This window comes from Gossypium hirsutum, chromosome A13 (genome assembly GCF_007990345.1).
Source record: "Gossypium hirsutum isolate 1008001.06 chromosome A13, Gossypium_hirsutum_v2.1, whole genome shotgun sequence".
NCBI classification, from domain to species: domain Eukaryota; kingdom Viridiplantae; phylum Streptophyta; class Magnoliopsida; order Malvales; family Malvaceae; genus Gossypium; species Gossypium hirsutum.
This window is the reverse complement of record NC_053436.1, coordinates 19,888,718-19,909,732: the sequence shown is the minus strand read 5'-3', so window position 1 is coordinate 19,909,732 and position 21,015 is coordinate 19,888,718. Positions and strand designations below refer to the sequence as shown.

The 21,015-nt window shown below is 35.0% G+C and overlaps 1 protein-coding gene and 1 non-coding gene across 2 annotated transcripts; one reads left to right on the top strand and one right to left on the bottom strand.

Moving 5' to 3' along the window:
- Positions 1-3,356: 3,356 nt before the first annotated feature.
- LOC121213050 (small nucleolar RNA R71) lies at positions 3,357-3,463 on the bottom strand. The gene has a single exon (XR_005908421.1). It is a non-coding gene; the product is annotated as a small nucleolar RNA R71 (small nucleolar RNA).
- Positions 3,464-13,661: 10,198 nt separating this feature from the next.
- LOC107893951 (protein PHYTOCHROME KINASE SUBSTRATE 1) lies at positions 13,662-15,182 on the top strand. Its single transcript, XM_016819112.2, has one exon. It carries the CDS (start codon positions 13,854-13,856, stop codon positions 15,102-15,104), a length of 1,251 nt encoding a protein of 416 aa, XP_016674601.1. The 5' UTR covers positions 13,662-13,853; the 3' UTR covers positions 15,105-15,182.
- Positions 15,183-21,015: the final 5,833 nt, after the last annotated feature.

Sequence of the window (21,015 nt, the reverse complement as noted above, 5' to 3'; positions counted from 1 at the left end):
TGTTTCACATTTGAGAAAATTTGAACGTCATTAGGACCAAAAAGAACATACATTCCTGAATTTGTTATTTGTGAGATAGAAGCAAGATTTTTTTTAAGCCAGGAACATGATAAACATCCTTGAGAAGAACATCTTCGTTAATCAAATCTCTTTCTTTCATCACAGAATATAGTGAATTATCAACTGTCGTAATAACATTCTTCTTACAATATGGACGAACGTTCGAGAAAAGAGTATCATTCCTAGTAGCATGAAGAGAACAACTAGAATCAACAATCCATTCCCTGTTGTAGTTAAAAACATCTATAGACACATCATCTTGGTGCACAATAGAAGTCACATTCATTAGCTGGTCAAGAACCTCAATGGATAAACATTGCTCCCAAGTTGGTTGTTGGAACTCATTGTTGTCATGTACAATATTTGTTTCTGTTTCTTGCATTTTCACTCAGCAATTTGCCTTTATATGGCCTGACTTCTCACATCGATCACACACTACTTTCACCCAACAATCCTTTTTGAGATATCCAAGTTTTCCACAGCTGTAACAAGCTTTAGAAGCTAACTTCTGGATTGGTTTCTATCACTCAATGAAGATTTCGAGCAAAATTTCTCTCTCCTTTAATCTTTGACAAACAACACATCTTCTGATTTGGGAGAAAGCTTGTTATTACTTGTGATTTTCTTTACCAAAGTTTCCTGATTAGAAAGCAAATTTTCTAATTCAATAATTGAAGGCTGATTCGCCCACCGTTGAATTGAAGAAACAAAGGGCATAAGGTCTTTTTCCAGTCCATAAATAAGATAGCAACGCAAACTTGCATCACCCACTAGCTCTTCCGTATCCAATTCTAAAATTTCAGAACAAAGTTCTTCACTTTTAAGAAATATTCTTCAATGGACAAATTACCTTAAGTTGTCGCAACTAGTTCATTCTCAAGAAATTGTAACCAAGCTGTATTTTTCTTAGTAAGCAGCTTTTGAAAAGTCTCCCAAACTTGTTTAGGTGACTTTTAATCATGAACATGGTCAATGTATTCCTTGTTGATCGATGTCTGTAAAGAAAAAAAAGCTTTCCCACACTTGATCTTCCATTTTCGCCATAATCTAACATTCTACGGAGTATCTGTTGGGATCAATGTTTCATTACCTTAAATAAGATCCCATAAATCCTGCCCCTGTAGCAAAGCTTCCATACATAACTTCTAGTAATTGTAATTATTACCAACAAGCTTTTCTACAGTAGCTCCCGAATAAGCACTTCCACCATTCATGTTGGTTGAGTAATAATATCAAACACTTTGTATAACTTAGTGATAAACCATAATATATACATATTTTTATCCAATGCTTGGTATATTTATGGATGATTTATCATTATTTTTATTGAATTCGATGCTCCTAATCCTTTAATTTCATGTTTTATACTTAGGAGAGCATAGAAAACTGAAAAGAGCAAGAAACGAGCCAAAAATAGACAAAATAGGTTGATTTCAGTGTTCCACACGACCTAAGAACTTCCATACGAGTAATCCACACGCTCGTGTTAGACACACGAGCAGGCCACATGCCCGTATGACATGGTCGTGTCGATATTAAACCACGTCAGAATTGCACACGGCCTGAGCACCTTCACACGGGCGTGGCACACGGCCGTGTCCCTGTCGAGCCCAAGTTTAATTCTATTCAGAAAATGCTAATTTTGGGCATTCTAAAGTCTATATAAACACATTAGAAGAGGATCAAAGAGGGAAAGAGAGAGAAAAAGGCAAGGAATACTCAAAGACAGTCATCGGAATCAACTCGGAAGTAGGATCTAATTCAAAACTGAAAATCTTCATTCAACTTCATTAGAAATTCTTTGGATTTCTTTATGTTTTGTTGTTTTCCCAATTTTGAAATGTTTTCCCCCATCGTTATGAACTAAACTCCCTAAATACCTAAGGGAGATGAAACCTAAGACAAATCTTATTATTATTTGAATTATATAATAAATACTTGTTCTTACTCTTAATTATGTATTCTTAATTCTTGCTTTAATATATCAGGATATTAATTCAAGTCTGATGTGCTTATTCAATGGAGCAAAAGTCCCTGTTTAAGAGTAGATCTAGCATAATTAAGCGGAGTTGAATACAATACTAGACATAAGATAACGTAAATCTGTCGGATTAGAGTCAAATCTAATAAGGGAATCCATAGATCTTGTTAATGCGACAATAGGGGTTTTAATTAGAAAGAGATTTCAATTAATCAACCTAGAGTTAGTTTTTTTTAGTCTCGAGAGAGATATTAACATAAATTAGGGATTTCTACAGATTAAGTCAAGTGAATAAATCGTTTAATTCAGAAGTAATAGGTAAAGTCTAGGTGGATTCTTCCTTGGGTATTGTCTTCTCCATCAATTTTCCAAAAGTGTTCTCCAACTTTTATTTCTGTCGTGTTCTTAGTTAATTAAATAGTTAATTTTAGTTTAAAACATCCCTTTAATTTTTAAGCTATATAATAAAAAGATAGTAAATACTAGTACTTTTAGTCCTTATGGATACGATATTTTTGGTCTCACCACAACTATACTACTGTTCGATAGGTGCGCTTTTTTAGTTAGATTAGTGACCATCAAGTTTTTGGCGCCGTTGTTAGGGACTAAGATATTAGGAACGCTTGATTTTTACTAATTTAGCCATTTTTATTGTTATTGCAATTTATTTTTTGTTTTTATTTTTATTTACTAATTTTTCTCCCGATTATTTGCTTCTGGCAGGAATCTCTAGTTTATGACTAGAAGGAACTCATCAGGACCTTTGCTATTTGATAGTGAGATAGAAAGCACAGCTCACAGAATTCAAAGAGAAATAAGGCGAAGCCTACAGTATATAGTGGAAGAGCAAGAGGACGTGACTGATATACTCGAAGAGATGGCAGATAATCCGAATAATCCGCTACCTCCTATAGTTGCTGCAAATCTAGTAAATCAAAATCCTGCTCCTCGTACTATGTGTGATTATGCTAAACCTACTTTAACAAGAACTGAATCGAGTATAGTTAGACCTGCTATTGTTACAAATAATTTTGAACTGAAACCTAACACGATTCAAATGATACAACAGTTTGTTCAGTTTGATGGTTTGCAGGACGAGGATCCAAACACTTATTTAGCAAATTTTCTAGAATTCTATGACACTTTTAAGATCAATGGCATTTCTGGCGATGCCATTCGCCTTAGGTTATTTCCCTTTTCATTACAGAATAAGGCTAAATAGTGGTTGAACTCGTCACCACGAGGGTCAATCACTACTTGGGAACAAATGACCGAAAAATGTTTGCTTAAATATTTTCCGCCGGCTAAAACGGAAAAGTTGAGGAATTATATCTCTTCTTTTGTACAGATGGATTTAGAAACTCTTTATGATGCATGAGAGAGATACAATGATTTATTGAGAAGGTGCCCTTACCATGGGTTACCTCTTTGGCTACAAGTTCAAACTCTCCACAACGGTTTGAATCCCTCAACTAGACAAATGATCGACGCAGCTACTGGTGGAACCATCAATAATAAGACACCTGAAGAGGCTTATGAGTTCATAAAAGATATGACACTAAACAATTATCAGTGGCAAGTCATGAAGATAAAGCCGACAAAAGCAGCCGGCGTTTTTAACGTAGACTCAGTTACTATGCTTTCAGATCAGGTAAAACTTTTGAATAGAAAGATTGATGGTTTATTTGGTTCTACGCAGGTACATCCAATAATGCAGTGCGATGTAAGTGGAGGTGGAACGAGCAATTCAGTATACCCACCCTACGGTCCTAACATGGAGAATGAGCAAATGAACTATATAGGTAATAATCCTCGACCTCAAAATAATCCTTACAGTAATGCTTACAACACAGGTTGGAGGAATCACCCAAATTTTTCATGGGAAGGATAAGGAAATCAAAGACCACCACCACCGCCAGGCTTTCAGCCACCTTACCAACAAGAGAAAAAATCGAACCTTGAATAGATGCTTACAAATTCATCTCAGTGTTAGAAACACGCTTCCAAAACATCGAAACCGTGCTTAAGAATAAGTAAGCATTGGTTCAAGGACTCGAAACTCAAATAGGACAGCTTGCCAAGTTGATCTCTGAATGACTACAAGGTAGCTTGCCAAGTAACACTGAAATTAACCCAAGGGAGCAACTCCATGCTATCACTGTACGCGACGAAGAAGGGTTAGTTGAAAATGAACCAGAATCGAGGCAAGAAAAGGTGGTAGGTAAGGGTAAGGTTATTTTGAGCCACAATAAACCAAAACCGGTAAGTAAATAGTATACACCTCGTGTGCCATGCCCCAGTGCGACGAGAAAAGACCACACAGACGAACAATCGGTAAATTCCTTAAACTACTTAAAAAATTACATATTAACTTACCATTTATTGAAGCTCTTTCGTAGAAGCCAAATACAGTTAAATTTTTAAAGGAGCTCTTAGAAAACAAACGGAAGTTAGATAAGTTATCTCATGTGGAGTTAAATGCAGTTTGCTCGACAATCTTGCAAAATAGACTACCTAGCAAATTAAAAGATCCAAAGAGTTCTACTATTTCTTGCTTAATTGTTAGTTTAGATGTTAAAAATGCCTTGGCTGATTTAGGGGCTAGTATTAATTTCATGCCTTATAAAGTGTTTAAACAACTAGGTCTTGGGAAACCCAAACAAACTAGGATAAGTATTCAACTGGCTAATAAAACTATTAGATTTTCTAGGGGTATTGTTGAAGATGTGCTTGTTAAAATTGACAAATTTATATTCCCAGTCGATTTTGTTGTCTTAAACATGGATGAGGACAATGACATACCCTTAATTCTGGGTAGACCCTTTTTAGCAATTGCTAGAACTATTATTGATGTTGGTACGGGAGAACTAACTCTTCGTATAGGTGATGACACGACGAAACTTCAAGCTCATAATTCCGTTAGACTATCTAGTGATCGAGATGATATTATGAGTTCTTTCCATGAGAATAACACTTTGGCTCAAACTTTTGTGCAGGAAACCCCTAGAGATAAAGTGATGGAGCCACGAACAACTCTTGAGGAATGACTATTACAAATCGAGGAACTAGATGAATGGCGAGCAAAATTTAAGGAGAAACTGAGAATACACAATGGACCAAAGTAGTGTCATGATAAACTTAAGAGTGAATCGAATCAACTTAAGGTTGGAGACAAAGTAGTGTTAGATGAAGTAGACCCGAGACAAAGTACTGTTAGATGAAGTAGACCCTCGTGTTGCCACTTTTGAACCTAATAGAGTAATCCATTTTGTGGTACTCAACGTTTTCCCATACGGTACAGTCAAGGTAACTCATTCAAAATTTGGCACTTTTAAGGTAAATAGTACTCGTCTAAAACCTTATTTTTATAAGATTGATAGTAGGAATGAGGAGTATGGCAGTGCAAATATGAGGTGAGTTGAGCTTAGACTTTAAATAAGTGCTTCTCAGGAGGCAACCCGAGCACTAACACCACTAACTCGTTTATTTTATCTATATCTCGTGTTTTTTATGGACTTACAGTGACCCATATGGCCTGAACACACAGACGTGTCCTTGGCCGTGTGGAAATAGGGCTAAAATTTCCCAAAAATTGACATGCACAAGGCCAGCGATAAATCTACACGGTCATGCGGCACGGCCGTGGGAAATACACGGCCTGGACACGCGAGCGTGTCCTAGGCCATGTGAAACCTAGAGCTTAATTTTTTGAATTTTAACAAGTTAGAGAGTTACACGGACAAGGCCCACGGCCATGTGCGAGACACAGCTGATCCACACGGGCCTCGATCGGTTACATGAGTGTGTGGCCGAGCCACACGGGCGTGGGAGAAGCGAAAAATATAGAGCACGGCCGTGTGAACCACACGGCCCGGACACACGGGCATGTCCTAAACTGTGTGACGACTGGGCTATTAATTTCTTGACGAATACAGGCTGGAAGTCGAGCCACACGCACATGTGACACAACTGTATGGCCCAACACGGACCGTCACGCGATCGTGTCCAATTTAAAACCCTTCAAACCCTAAATCCCCTTTCTATTTTTTTGTCTTTTTCTCCTCCATCTTCTTTAACTACACGCCGTCGTTCCCTCCTCCCTCTCACCGTCTGTTGATTGGCCACTATACCTCTCTTTCCTTTTTATTTTCCTTTCCCTTTCTCTTTCTTTTCTTTTCTCTTTCCCCCATCTTTTTTTTCCCCCTCTTTCCTTTTCTTTTCTTTTTCCCCTCTTCTTTCCCTTTATTCTTTCTCTCCGACCACCATCTGCCCACGCTTCCCTCTCCACCTCAACCCTTTCATCGCACGACCATCGGCCCACACCGCCCAAGCCCACCCTATCCCACCTCCGTCCACATCCCCGATCACAACTTTCGGTTCCCCTATTTCCGTTATGTTATTTCACGTGATTTTCTAATCAGTTTGCTTATTAAAATTTTCTGTGTTTATTATGATTTTAGGTTCCTTACTATTTTAAATTCATCCATTTTTTTTCCTTTCTTCGCATATTAGGACACATTTTCAACTCATAATCGTTAATACTTATGCTTGATTGCTTCTTGTTTTTTTAACCTTTTCCATACTAGATTTACTGCTTCTTTGGAATTAATTTGTTAGCTAGTTTAATTAGTTTATTTCCTTCTAACTCAACAGTGATATATATATATATTTTATTTTGTTAGATTAGATCTCGTCTTACTATTTTAATCTATATGCTATATTGATCTTTATTAGTTTAAACTTGCATGCTAAATTCTTGATTGGTTCTAATATTCTGTTGACTAATACCTATAGTCAACTTTGCACCTTTGAACATTTGAATTTCTTTTCTCTCATACCTATTATGTGGTTGGTCATTTTGATTCATTTATTCGATCTCTTGTAGATTTCTCATGATGAACACTCGAGGCAAATCTAAAGTAGCTGTTCCCGCGAAAAAGCGGAAGGGTCTTGGCGCAACCTCCTCGAGCACTTCGACCGAAGCTCGTCACCCTTTGCATTGATTCTCATCAGGCCCACAGGACTACTTATTCTAGCTCCTCCGTGCACGACCATTGGGAGTGGGCCGCTGCACAGATTGGACCGCCTTGGAGCAGGTCCATCTTGCCCTCCTTGTTCGATTCCATCTTGCCACTACCTCGTAAGATCGGTTATTTACAATTATCGAGCCCACCTATTCGGAGCTTACTTTAGAGTTTTGCACTACTTTCCATCTACAGCATGTGATGAATACCCATGACGAGGCCGATACTATCACTTTTAGACTTGGTGGACTCGTAAGACACATGAGTGTACCAGAGTTTGGAGCTGCTTTGGGTCTCTACATGGAGGAGTTTATGGCTTTCGAGGTTTTTCTACATCTTCACCGTCACATACACCACTCACCCTCCTACTGTTGGACTGACCTTATGACGAGTACTGTTCCCTATGACGCAAGTCACTCAAAGGCGACTTCTCTTCCTCCAACACTACGCTACATCCATGCCAACTTGGCCCACACCTTGACTGGGAGGAGAGAGAGCACCGGCGTCATTAGCACCACCAATGCTTACTTCTTATGGAGCATGGTGATTGGTCATGTATTTAATTTGGCATACTTTATTGCCCTTACTTTTTACCATTAGATAGACCGCCATAGGAGGGGCCCCATCTGCCTTGGCCCCTACGTGACTCGCCTTGCTCGACACTTCGGCCTCTTCAACACTCTAGAGATGTTATCGACACTCACACTTATAGGCCAGATGTCTCTTCATGGAATTTCTAGTATGATCCATATGAGGATTATAGAGTGACGTCATGGATTTGACCCCCCTCAGTACAGACTCGTCCACTCTGATGACCAGGATGAGCCAAAAGACTTCACTGATGATGTTTCTCCCTATCACGAAGACCCACCACAGCCTCCACCATCGAGTCATCGATATCCTCCCTTCCATGCTAGCTCTTGAGGAGTATCCTATGAGGAGTTTATGAGTTTCTGTCAGTATTGTACTGAGCGGTTTGACAGTCTTGATGCGACTTTGCAACAGATCTGTCAGCATTTACATATTACTCCTCCAGCACCGATGACGCACACATCTGATGAGGATGACCATTGAGTCCGATTATTTTTATGTTTATGTTTATCTTTATCTTTATTTTTATCTTTTATTTTATTTTTATTTTTCCTTTTATGTCTATTTTGTTTTCCTATTTTAAACTTTATATTAATTATTATGGTTATTTCTTAACGAGTAACCCTTTAATCTGCTCCAGCATTGTGTTTATTTTCTTATCAGTTGCTCAGAGTTTTGCACTATCCCTACAATTATCTACAATTCTACTTTTCACTATTCTGGGAAATTCATCCACCATTCAGGGCAGTTTCAATTATCTTCCCATCTTATGATATTCTATTTCTATTATGATTTGTATTTGATTTTACATTGAGGACAATGTACATCTTAAGTGTGGGGAGGTTAATTATATGATTATCAGAAAATCTCTAAATTATATTTTATTCTCAAATAATTTTCTCATATTACTATTAGAATGAATTTTGATTGATTTATGATCTTTATTAATATTTTTTGGATTAAAGCATAGATAATTATGTATTGATTATTTAAACTTTTAGACATTAGAGAATCAAGCATGATAAGTTTATTTTTGAGAATTAAAAATTTTTAGGTTCTTTCCCCAAATTTAGGTATTATCTTGAAGTTTGAAATTCACAGGATTGACATCAAAAGCCATAATTTTTGTGAGATTTTGAGCCTGTAGAGCATATATCCCTTATTGCTCATTTTTATTGTTGCTTATGAGTATGTCAATACTGATTTGTTATTCTAGATTTTTCTTTGATTATACATATCGAGACCACACCTTTGATTTGATATACTGAGATGATAAAGGCACTTAGGTTTTAACCTACTTACTCCATAAAAAGCCTACCCACATAATTAACTCTTAGTGAACCCCTTTGAGCTTTGAACATCATTTCTTGATTTCCCTTTAATGATAACCCACAACTTAACCCTTTTTGATTCATTAAGAATTTCTCCATTTTTATTGACTCCCTTTTTATCGAGATTTGATTTGATTAGTTACCTAACTATGTTCGTTCATTTCCGTTGCTAAATTATTTCTTATTATGTACTTTCTATACTTGTTCTTATTTAAAAAAAATAATATATATTTATATATTCATGTAATTACATATTGTTATTCTTTCATATTGAGCTTGGATAAGTTAAAGTTACTATTTTGAGAAAAAGGTCACTTCATTAGTTTTGGATAGCTTTAATTTTGGGACTTGTTTGTAATTCAGTAATTAGCTTTATTTTTCGAAGTTTGGTAATTTATTAAATTGATCTCGATTGTAATCCTCTTTTTTAGCCTTTATCCACACCTTTAACCCAAGCCCTATTACAACCCTGCTAAAGACCATCTGATTTGTGTATCATCTCATTTATAGTGGTGGAGACTTGATTTTCATGCAAGCCTATGGTAATAAATTTTCATGTTTGACTAATTGAACGCTTATTTTTTAACCTTAAACACCTTGAGTGATTTGAGCGAATCTTTAGTGAGGATGCCAACTCTGTGTGATTTTGAATTAAAGGTAAATACTTAGATAAAGGGAAATACCTCTGTTTTCGTGATAAAATGCTCAACTTGGATTGTTTGAAAATTTGATGATCTTTTAGTAAAACACTCAATGTATGATTACTTATGGATTACTTCGAAACATTATTGATGAGAATTGTAAATTGAGAAGAATTTATTTTAATTGTGAGTTGAGGATTTTGCTTGAGGACAAACAAATGCTTAAGTGTGGGATATTTGATAAACCATAATATATACATATTTTAATCCCATGCTTGGCATATTTATGGATTATATATCATTAGTTTTATTGAATTCGATGCTCCTAATCCTTTAATTTCATTTTTTATACTCAAGAGAGTATAGGAAAGTGAAAAGAGCAAGAAACGAGCCAAAAACGAGCCAAAAATAGACAAAATAGACTGATTTTAGTGTTCCACACGGCCTAGGCACTTCCACGAGGGTAATCTACACGCCCGTGTTAGGCACACAGACAGGCCACACACCCTTGTGTCATGGCCGTGTCGACATTAAAACACGTCAAAATTACACACGGCCTGAGCACCTTCACACAGGTGTGGCACACGGCCGTGTCCCTGTCAAGCCCAAGTCTAATTTTATTCGGATAAGGCTAATTTTGGGCTATTTTGGGCATTCTAAAGTCTATATAAACACGCTAGAAGAGGATCAACGGGGGACAGAGAGAGCAGAAGGCAGAGAATACTCGAAGATAGCCATCGAAATCAGCTCGGAAATAGGATCTACTTCAAGACTGAAAATCTCCATTCAACTTCATTAGAAGTTCTTTGGATTTCTTTATGTTTTTTTGTTTTCCCAATTTTGAGATGTTTTCTCCCATTGTTATGAACTAAACTCCCTAAATACCTAAGGGAGATAAAACCTAAGACAGGTCTTATTCTTATTTGAATTATATGATAAATACTTGTTCTTACTCTTAATTATGTGTTCTTAATTCTTGCTTTAATATATCAGGATATTAATTCAAGTTTGATGGGCTTATTCAGTGGAGCAAAAGTCCATGTTTAAGAGTAGATCTAGCATAATTAAGCGGATTTGAATGCAATCCTAGACATAGGACGACGTAAATCTGTCGGATTAGAGTCAAATCTAATAAGCGAATCCATAGATCGTCTTAATGCAAAAATAGGGGTTTTAATTAGAAAGAGATTTCAATTAATCAACCTTGAGTCAGTTTTTTTTAGTCTTGAGAGACATATTAACATAAATCAGGAATTTTTACGGATTAAGTAAAGTGAAGAAATCATCTAATTCAGAAGTAATAGGTAAAGTCTAGGTGGATTCTTCCTTGGGTATTGTCTTCTCCATCGGTTTTCCAAAAGTGTTCTCCAACTTTTATTTCTTTCGTGTTCTTAGTTAATTAAATAGTTAATTTTAATTTAAAAACATCCCTTTAATTTTTAGGCTAGATAATAAAAAGATAGTAAGTACTAGTACTTTTAGTCCTTGTAGATACGATATTTTCGGTCTCACCATAACTATACTACTGTTTGATAAGTGCGCTTACCTTAGTCGAAATTTTTAGTTAGTTTAGCGACCATCACTTAGCTCTGATACCAGTTGACACAAATGTACACAGTAGAAGTGTAAATAAGAAGAAAGTTGTTATTACTCAATCAAGAAAATAGAAGAAAATAGAAATTTGAAGTGTTGCAACTTGACTAAGAGTAAGACATCTATTTAAACAAAATACCCTAAAATATCTCAACTAATTTGATTTAGAGTAGCTAACGTACTTCTATTTTATTTGCACAAATAAAGGACCGAAATTGTTAACTGACTCCTATAGAAATAAATATCTTGACCAATTCAAGTAGCAATAAGTTGCAGTAAATTTCGACAGACATGGTGTGCACAGGATTGGAGTCCAAAATGATAGATTATTGTAAGGGTAGTGATAAATTGTAAGTTTTTTAATTGAAGCGATCATAATGAAACTACGTAGTTCACCTTTTAAAAGAATAGTGATAAATTTGAAATTTATACATTAATTTTAATTTAATGTGTAATTTGATATATGAATTTTAATTTAATGTAATTATACACATAAAATTTTTATCGTAGTTCAAGTGTGTATATGAAACTTTAATTTTAATTTAATTAGATGCATTTAAAAAAATTAAATATATTAATTTATTTTTATATTGGATCAATATAATTATTTGTATATGTAATATATTAATAATTGTGTTAATAGTTTATAAGAATCAGATAAATTTTTTATTTTATGTATAAAATTACATATTATATCAAAACTCATATATAATTTTAAGATTTATAATGAAAATATTAAATTCAAAACTTAAAAAATTTGTAAAACTCAATCATCCTCAATGCATTGGTTAAAAAACGTCAACCACCATCTTACAAATCAGAATTTTTTTCATATTAATTTTATGCTTGATAAAGTTGAATTTTTTAAGTGATCATCGATTTAATTTGTCGATATTAAAAACAATCAATTATGATTTTGTAGTTTGATTTGGATATGAAAATTTCATTTTAATAATTATATTATTAATTAATTAAAAGTAGTTTCAAGAAAAATCTTGCGTTGCTCTCTTCTCATAAAAAATTCTGTATAACTATTATCATTTACAAATATTCTACAAAATGATTAGGTGTTAACCATTGCATTATATATACTATAACTTTTTAAAATATATATATATGATTTCTCATTTTTTTAATGATTTTCTAAAACTTAACTTTTATAATATCTTAATCTAACATAAGTTCAACTGTAATTTGAACGATCAACAGGGCATAGACAGGGGTTGGCATGGCCATGGCCCTAGCCCTCCCTAAAATGAAAAATTTCATTTTAAGCTCTTGAAATTTTTTAAAAATTTTAAATTAGTAAAAGTAAAATTGTACTTTGGCTCTCCCTAAAATTATAAAAATTCAATTTAATCCTTTACAAATTATAAAAATATAAACTATAAAAAATTAAAATTTCATCCGGCCCCCTTAAAAAAATTTTCTAACTTCGCCCCTAATCATTAAGTTTTTCTAAAATAATCAACTTTGAAAATGATTGCATAGGTAACAACAATTAACCCAATAAATTTTCCTAAAATGAAAGGATATTAGACATTTGGTTTGATGCTCCACCTTGCCAAATTCCCCAAAATAGGCAAATTTCAATTCTTAGCATTTAGTATATTAGTAGTGTATGTTTTCTTATAGGGATAAATCTTAAAATTATACATGAATTATGGTTTGATGTGTAATTGTATACATAAATTTTGATTTGATCCATTTCTTGTAAATTATTAGCATAATTATTGATATAACATCATTTTATATTTATATATTGCATACATAAATAATTATATTTATCCAATATGAAAATAAATTGATGTATTTATTTCTTTAAATGTGTATGATTAAATCAAAATTAAAGTTTCAAGTATACATTTGAACCACAATTAGAGTTTCATGTGTATAATTGCACTAAATTAAAGTTCATGTATACAATCACACATTAAATCAAAGTTCATGTATACTTTTTGAGATTTATCCCTTTTTTTAATATAAATAATTTTAAAAAACAAGTGTCCCTCTAAAAAAACTTTAAAAAATAGGTATATCTCATTTTTTTAAATATATATTTTAAATATTTTATTATATTTTTATAGTATACTTGTCAATTCCTAATTCTTTTTGGGGAGTCTAAAAATTTTATTGACAGTGTACAAAATATTTTCTTTTCTATATATATTTGATATACTGTCAATGAAATTTTTAGACTTCATAAATAAGATTGAAAGTTGACAAATATGTATAATAAAATATTAAAAGAATCAATATTAAAAATATATATGTGAAATTTTTTTAAAATTATTTAACTATAATGAAAATCAAGCTAGGTTGATGCTTTAAATGAGCACAAGGTTACTTAAAATAATATTTTTTTTTTTACAAAACCTATTTATAGGAAGGCTTGAAACATAATTCATAGCAAAATATAATGGGAAATTTGTAGGTTGTAGCTCCAAATTTGGGAAAAAAGAATAACCAAGTTTTGGTGAAGCCCCAAGCAAGCATTGGGTCCTACGTAATTTAACAGCCAGCCTTAAGGCTACTTATTAAGCCTAGCAGCGAGGAAGAAGTCTCTCAACTCCATACTGTCTTCTTCTTCTACCATCAGATAAGTTTGAGGTTCAGGCTTCGGTCTACGGCTATGGTTACATTTACATCCAATCACAATACCAACCTCTCACAAACATTCCCCTTTGATAAAACCAATGGCTATACAATGAAGAAGAAAGAAGAAGACGGAGAAATTGGAGTATTCGGAGCTGAAAAATACTTCAATGGAGCAATAGATGCTGCTGCCGGTGGTGGTCCAAGACCAACAAAATTGATCCCAAAGAACTTGGAATATTGTACGAATCAAGAAGTGATCACCAACCCAGAGCCGATGAAGCCATTGATCCACGCTCCAAGCATTCGATCTGAATCAAGCTGGAGCAGCCAAAACCCTTTACTCCATACTGTTATCCAAAACCCTCCTCAGCAAAAACCCAGTACGTCCATAACTGCAAAGAGCTTTCTTTCTTGCCTTCCCGCCTGTAAATGCTACTGTTTCGATAGAAGCTCCATTGATATCGAGGTTGGTGAAATAAGTTTCAAGAGACCTAATGGTGAGGTAATACTTCAAAGCAAGCAAAAAAAAACAGCTGCAGGCATTAAAGAAGACCTTTTCACTTTCCCAACAATGAATCCCGCTGTGGGTATTCGGCCTGTTAGAGTGCCACTACAAGGAGATGTGGATGAAATCGGGAGGAAATCGTTAGAGGTTTTCTGGTCCCCTGTTCTTGGAATTGGAAGGCGAAACAAGTCTTTGAACCTTGAGAGGAGGCTCAAAATGTTGTCTTGGGATCATCATGCTATTCCAAAAGTTGAAGAAACTGAGAACTCTAAAGCTAATTGTAATGATACCGAAAGTGATGCTAGTTCGGATTTGTTTGAGATCGAGAGCCTAACGGGAAAACCCAATTACGCACCGAGCGAGGCCAGTATAGAGTGGAGTGTGGTCACTGCAAGTGCAGCTGATTTCTCGGCCATGTCGGACTATGAAGAGGGAAGGCCGTCGATGACTTTACCGAGCCCAATAAAAACATTTTACACCAACACTACGAAAATCAACAAAGAGAGACCACGTTCGGGTGGTCTATTGGGGTGTAACAGCTCGAAAACTATTAAAATCGCCAGAGATGCACACAAAACAAATCAGAAGGCAGATTTAGACTCGAGGATGCGCCGTGTGTCGGACTCCTACCTGCCTGTCACGAGATTTAGAGCGGAAACTAAACTCGAGGCCGGTGCTTTTGAACCTCCACGGACGCCGCAGATTCTCCCCACTCGCTCCCTTCCTGTTCCCCATTCACATTCCCCACAGCAAGCTTCACATCTGCTGTATATTCAGTAGCCTGGAATACCTTGGCGCTGGAGTTTATCTTAGTACATGTAAATTTTGCATAACTTATTATCAGGAAGTTTACTACTATGAATCTATACTAGTTGTATTGAATTCCATAAAATCAAGCTAATTACTAGTAAAGTTAAACCAAACGGAGTAATTTAAAATAATAATAAAAACCTTCATTGATATAAATAACCTTACAAATTCAAAAAAATCTCTAATACCTACAAATAATAGTGAGCAAAACTCAATTTGACTTAAAAAATTAAAAAAAAATTTGAATTTCAAGTTAAATTAATCAAGTTATTCGAGCCAACTTAAATTTTTTTTCGAATTTTGAGTTCGAATTAAGTTTAACTTTCGAATTAGAATAACTTGAATAAATTAAATGTCAAACTATAATATTTTACATTTTTACCCTAAACCCTCAAACTTTTTTACTTTCCCTCAATATTTTTACTCTCCTCCCATCTCACCCCCATCTACCCCAAACCTAATCCTCCCCCTGCGCCACGCAATTTTTTTTTAATATTTTCTCCCCCATTTACTTTTCCCCCAAAATTTTACTCCACCAACACTCAAAATTTTTTATTTATCCCTTAAAACTTTTATTTTTCACCTTTTACCTCAAAATAAAAAATCATCCAAAAAATCCTAAATCTAAATAGTAATAATTTTATTTATATCTACTATTTATATTATTAAATTAAATTTCACATGTTCTACTATTTATATTATTGAATTATTTAATCATATTGAATTTTTATTCTATTAATTGAATTATTGATCACCTCATAAAATATTTGTGTTAAAATTTTATGTTGGTATCGATTTCAGATTTTATCTTTAAGATAACTTTTATTAAAAATCACATTTTTTATATTTAATATATTTTTTTAATTTCAAAATACATAGTGACAAAAATTAGAAGATAATTGAAGCAACTAAGCAAGCAAAGAAGCTAACCCGTATATAAAATATTAATAAATAAATTATAAGGAGATGAAAGTTATTAACAAATTTGATTACGGTGGGTGACAATACTTACATGGATCCAAAGGCATTTTTTAAAATTTAACTTGACCAAATATATTTGATTCAATTCAATTCGGATTCAATTCGATTCGAATTCAATCTCACTCGAATCGATTTGTGAAAATTTTAAATCAAGTTAGGATGATAAAATAGGATTCTTCAACTCGATTAACTCAAAATTTTTTCATTCAATTCAATCGAACGCTCACCCCTACTTAGAAATGAAAAGTCCAAAGCTAAAACGACAGTTTTGTAAAAAAAAGTTGAAAATATGATATCAAAATCGTATGATACATGGCGTCTCTATTAGTTTCTCTCAATGAAGATGGTAAGGATGAAGGATGTAAGACCGATGATGTGGATTCGAACGTGGTAATAGCAATGGATATGGATCCAAATCCACCGTTATCTTGAAAGGAGAGGTTGATTGGGAGAAATTCTAGTGAGTTGGGACAAAAGAAAGACTCTATTACCTTTGAAGAAGACGGTGAATTTGTCCATGAGGTATCTTTTGTCGATGGAATTCCATCAATCAATTTTTAATTAAGGAAATGGCTTACACTATGATTATCAAGCTTTTAGGCAAGAGCATCGGGCTTTTAACTCTTCAAAATAGAGTCTAGCTTTATGGAAGCTGATTCAGCCATTTAAGTTGACGGATATTGCTAATGGCTATTTTCTGGCCAAATTCCAAAATTTGGAGGACTTTGAAAGAGTGCTCTCTCAAGGTCCTTGGATTATCTATGGCCAATATCTGACAGTACAACTGTGGACCATTGAGTTTGTCCTTTCTCAGCCTTTCCCAAGTGTGGTTATGTCGTGGATATGGTTCCAGGATACATGTACAAAAAGAAAATTCTTTGGAAGATTGGAAGGTTGATTGGAAAGGTCGTTAAGCTGGATTTTAACACTGATAACAAAGCAAGGGGAAATTTACGCGAATGGTTATTTATGCCAATTTAGATAAACTTTTGGTTTTGCAAGTTTTAATTAACAGAATTTTGCAAAGAATCGAAAATGAGTATTTACCTATATTATGTTTCTCGTATGAATGTTACGGCCATGTGAAGGAGATGTGCTTAATGAAAGAGAAACATCTAAATCTGGTGGTTAGGGAGAAGCGCTCATGTAACACCCCTCGCCCTTATCCGACGCTAGGATAGGATTCGTGGTGCTACTTGACTTAAACTCGACCAACTATATAAAACTGAACCATGAAATTTCAAACAATTTAAAAACTTCTCTTTTCACAAGCAATTTGTCTCATATACAGGTTTACAAGGCCCAAAACATTCATCCGGGGTAGTTCGGAACCCATCCAAAAACTCATGAAAAACTTAGAATATTTCATGCATCAAGACTCCACACGCCCGTGTGGATATAGTACACACGACCGTGTGCTACGGACACGCTCATGTCTCGAACCTGTGTTTGAAAACCTGGGTATTCTGCCAAAACTACATGGCCCAAGCACACACCCGTGCCCTATTACCGTATCCTTCATATGGCCGAGACACACGGCCATGTCTCTTGCCTGTGTACCACTAGCATGCATACTGACTTTATGACATGGCATGGGCACACGCCCGTGTGACCTACCCGTGTACTAAAGTGACTTTAAAGTTTTAAGTGCAGGGGACGCATGACAATAACACACACCCATGGGTGTGAGCCATGTGTCACACATGGCGTAGACACACGCCCGTGTGTCTTACCTGTGTGGACAAACTAGGCTATTTCCCAAGCCATTTTGTCACCCATTTTGCACAACCTACACAAGATCATGTCAATATACAAATTTCATCACAATGGACACCAATTCATCCATAGAAAGAACATTATATGCATTCATCAAAATGAATAATAGCCATTATTCCAGGCTTGATACAAAGTGAAGGGCTTTTGGCTTGAGCCAAAATACATGAATATTCTCTTAATACAACATCCTAGTCTAGCCCTATACATGCCACCTTCAAAAATATAAATCAAACTATACCGAGTGCTACGGCTGATAGTGTGATCGATATCTCTGACTTTACGGGACCCTTAAACTAGCCTGGCGATACTAAAAGAAGAGGGAAAGAAAAGAAAGTAAGCATAAAGCTTAGTAAGTTGCATATAAATAAATATACAACAATCTCACATTTGCCATCCTTCTTATAGTTCAAAAGTAAACATAACTTAACTTACTCATTATCATTTACTCGAATCTCATTTTCTAAATGAAGCTCGTTACTCATGCTTATCATATAGGTACTTGTAACACTCACAATATGATCATCTTTTCTTTTTATCAAAATTGAACTATAACTTTCACCATTGAACCACTTGGAATACTACTGGATATTCTATGAACCTTCAACATGGGATAAATTGTCAATGTCATGTCCTAGACATGGTCTTACACTGGCTCTCATATATGCGCGCTGATGCATGTCCCAGACATGTCTTACACTAGCACAACTCTTAGCCGCTGCGTGTCCCAGACACGTCTTACACTGGCTACCTCTGTCGAGGCCAATGCATGTCCCAGACATGTTTTACTCTAGCACTCATAATATAGCTGGAGCATGTCCCAGACATGTCTTACACTAGCCCTCGTCTGGATGCCGATGCCATGTCCCAGACATGGATTTACACTGGCTCTCATAATGTGGACGAAGCATGTCCCAGACATGTCTTACACTGGCGCAAAAATCACCCAATGTCTTGGCACGAATATCCAGTTCATATCCTAAGCTTTCAACGGCATATTTCTACTATCTCAAATATTATAAGGCATTCTCAATTATAACTTAACAATTCGTACAATATCAATTCAATGACAATATGAATACAAATATTAACAGTGTAGTTGTATTATTTACATACAACTTACCTCGGATTACAAAAAGTGCTTGACTAGAGGCTTAATCGGATTGCTTGGCTTTGCCTCAGTCTAGGCTCGATTTTGGAAAATCTTGATCCATATTAACAATATACATTCATTTAGTCACTAAACAAAATTAAGCATTCATAAATTCACAACTTTGGTAAAATAACCATTTTGCCCCTAGGCCTTGACAAAATGATCATTTTACCCCTATGCCCGAAAATTGATTTTTATCGAATTTCTTCGTATTTCAAGCCTAGCTAAACTCTTTTTACTACTAGAGCAATCCCAAATCTCACTATTTCACACATTAACCACCTATTTTGCAACTTATGCAAAATAGTCCTTTTAGGTGTTTTCATGCTATCACCTTTCACAAAAGTTGTTTATAACACAATTAAGACACATATTCCTCCATAAAAACTCAGCAAACATTACAAATATTTTTATGGAAAAACCCTAAACTTTCCACCATGTTGCAAAATAGACCTCTCATTAGAAAGCCTATGCTTTAAGGAGTCTAAAAATGTAAAAATCATTAATAGAAACTTTCAAAATCACTTACTTGAGAGGCTTAATGTTGCTGAAATTTTTGAAGCTTTCAAAAACCCCTTATGGCTGGTAAAAATCGGTGAAAGAGAAGAAAATAAAGAAGAAATGGCCTTTGTTTTGTTTAATATAAAACTAGTCAAAATTAATAACCTCACCCTCACCTAATTTTGACCTTCTCTCCAATTTGTCTCCTCATGGCCGGCTAAGCCAATGCACAAGGGTCTAATTTCCCTTTAAATACTCCTAATTTCAATTCTCTAGCTACTTGGCACCATTGGGTACTAAAATGTAACTTTTTCCTTTTATGCGATTTAGTCATTTTTCGCAATCGAGCTAGAAAACATTAAAATTAACTCACCAAATTTTTCATGCACTAATATAATCATACCATAACCTCATAAAAATAATAAAAATAATAATTTTTTTATCTTCAAATTTGTGGTCCCGAGACCACTGTTCCGACTAGGCCCTAAATCGGGTTGTTACAGCTCAGATCCGTTGGTTGAGGAGAATTCAATTGGTGGAGGAGATTAGCCATCTACTACGGTAGTGGTCGGCGACAGTAACACTGATGATTCCAGGGTTTATGGTCCATGGATGTTGGTAGAGAGGAAAAAATAGGCACAATTATAGGGATTCTGGGAGGATATGAGCAGAAAACCAAGGAGGTTATCTGTTAAATTCAGATTTGATGCCTTAGAAACCCTTAATGGGAAAGAGAAAATCCAGGAGGTTAGCTGTAGAGAACATAAGGAAACATGGGGGAAATAGAGCAGGGACTTCAAAAGGGTCAAAATATTTTGACAATAATAGGGCTTCTGTTTCTTCATCTAACAGGCGAGTTAATCTTTGGGTCATAACTTAATTGAGCCAAAATGGAAAGTAAAGGTTTGCAAAAGATTAAGGTTTCAGTTGAGAAAGACATAAAGACCCAAGGAAGAAAACCAGATATTGTTAATGAATGGGTTTCACTAATTTAGTTAAAAAGGTTGGAAAAGAGAGAGGCCCAAATTTTCCAACTAGGTTAGATGCAACAGGTGCAGTGGGTCAGTTAGAAGTGGGTTGTTTATTGTCTGTTTCAAATGGGGCTGCTTCTGCAGGAAATATCAAGACTAATGTGAAACATGTTGATGGTGAAAAAATGATGATTCCTTTCTTTAATGCTGGAACTGACTCTTTTGTTTCCTCCGATTACAACTTGACTTTTGAGTAAGTATTGGAGTTGTCGGTGATGTTGAAAAATGGAGTTTTTTCTTCCAAGCATTTGGCAATCATATTTAAAGAAAATATTCTTCTTAAATCGATGGCTACTTTGGGCGATGGTCAAAGGGAAGATATGGGGGGTAGGCATAGATCCGCTAGTGCACGCCTTGCTAAAGGAAAGACAGGTGGTGGATGAAAAAGTAAAAAACTCAACAAAACTATTCGTTGTAAAGGGAATCTTTTTTAAACTACAGA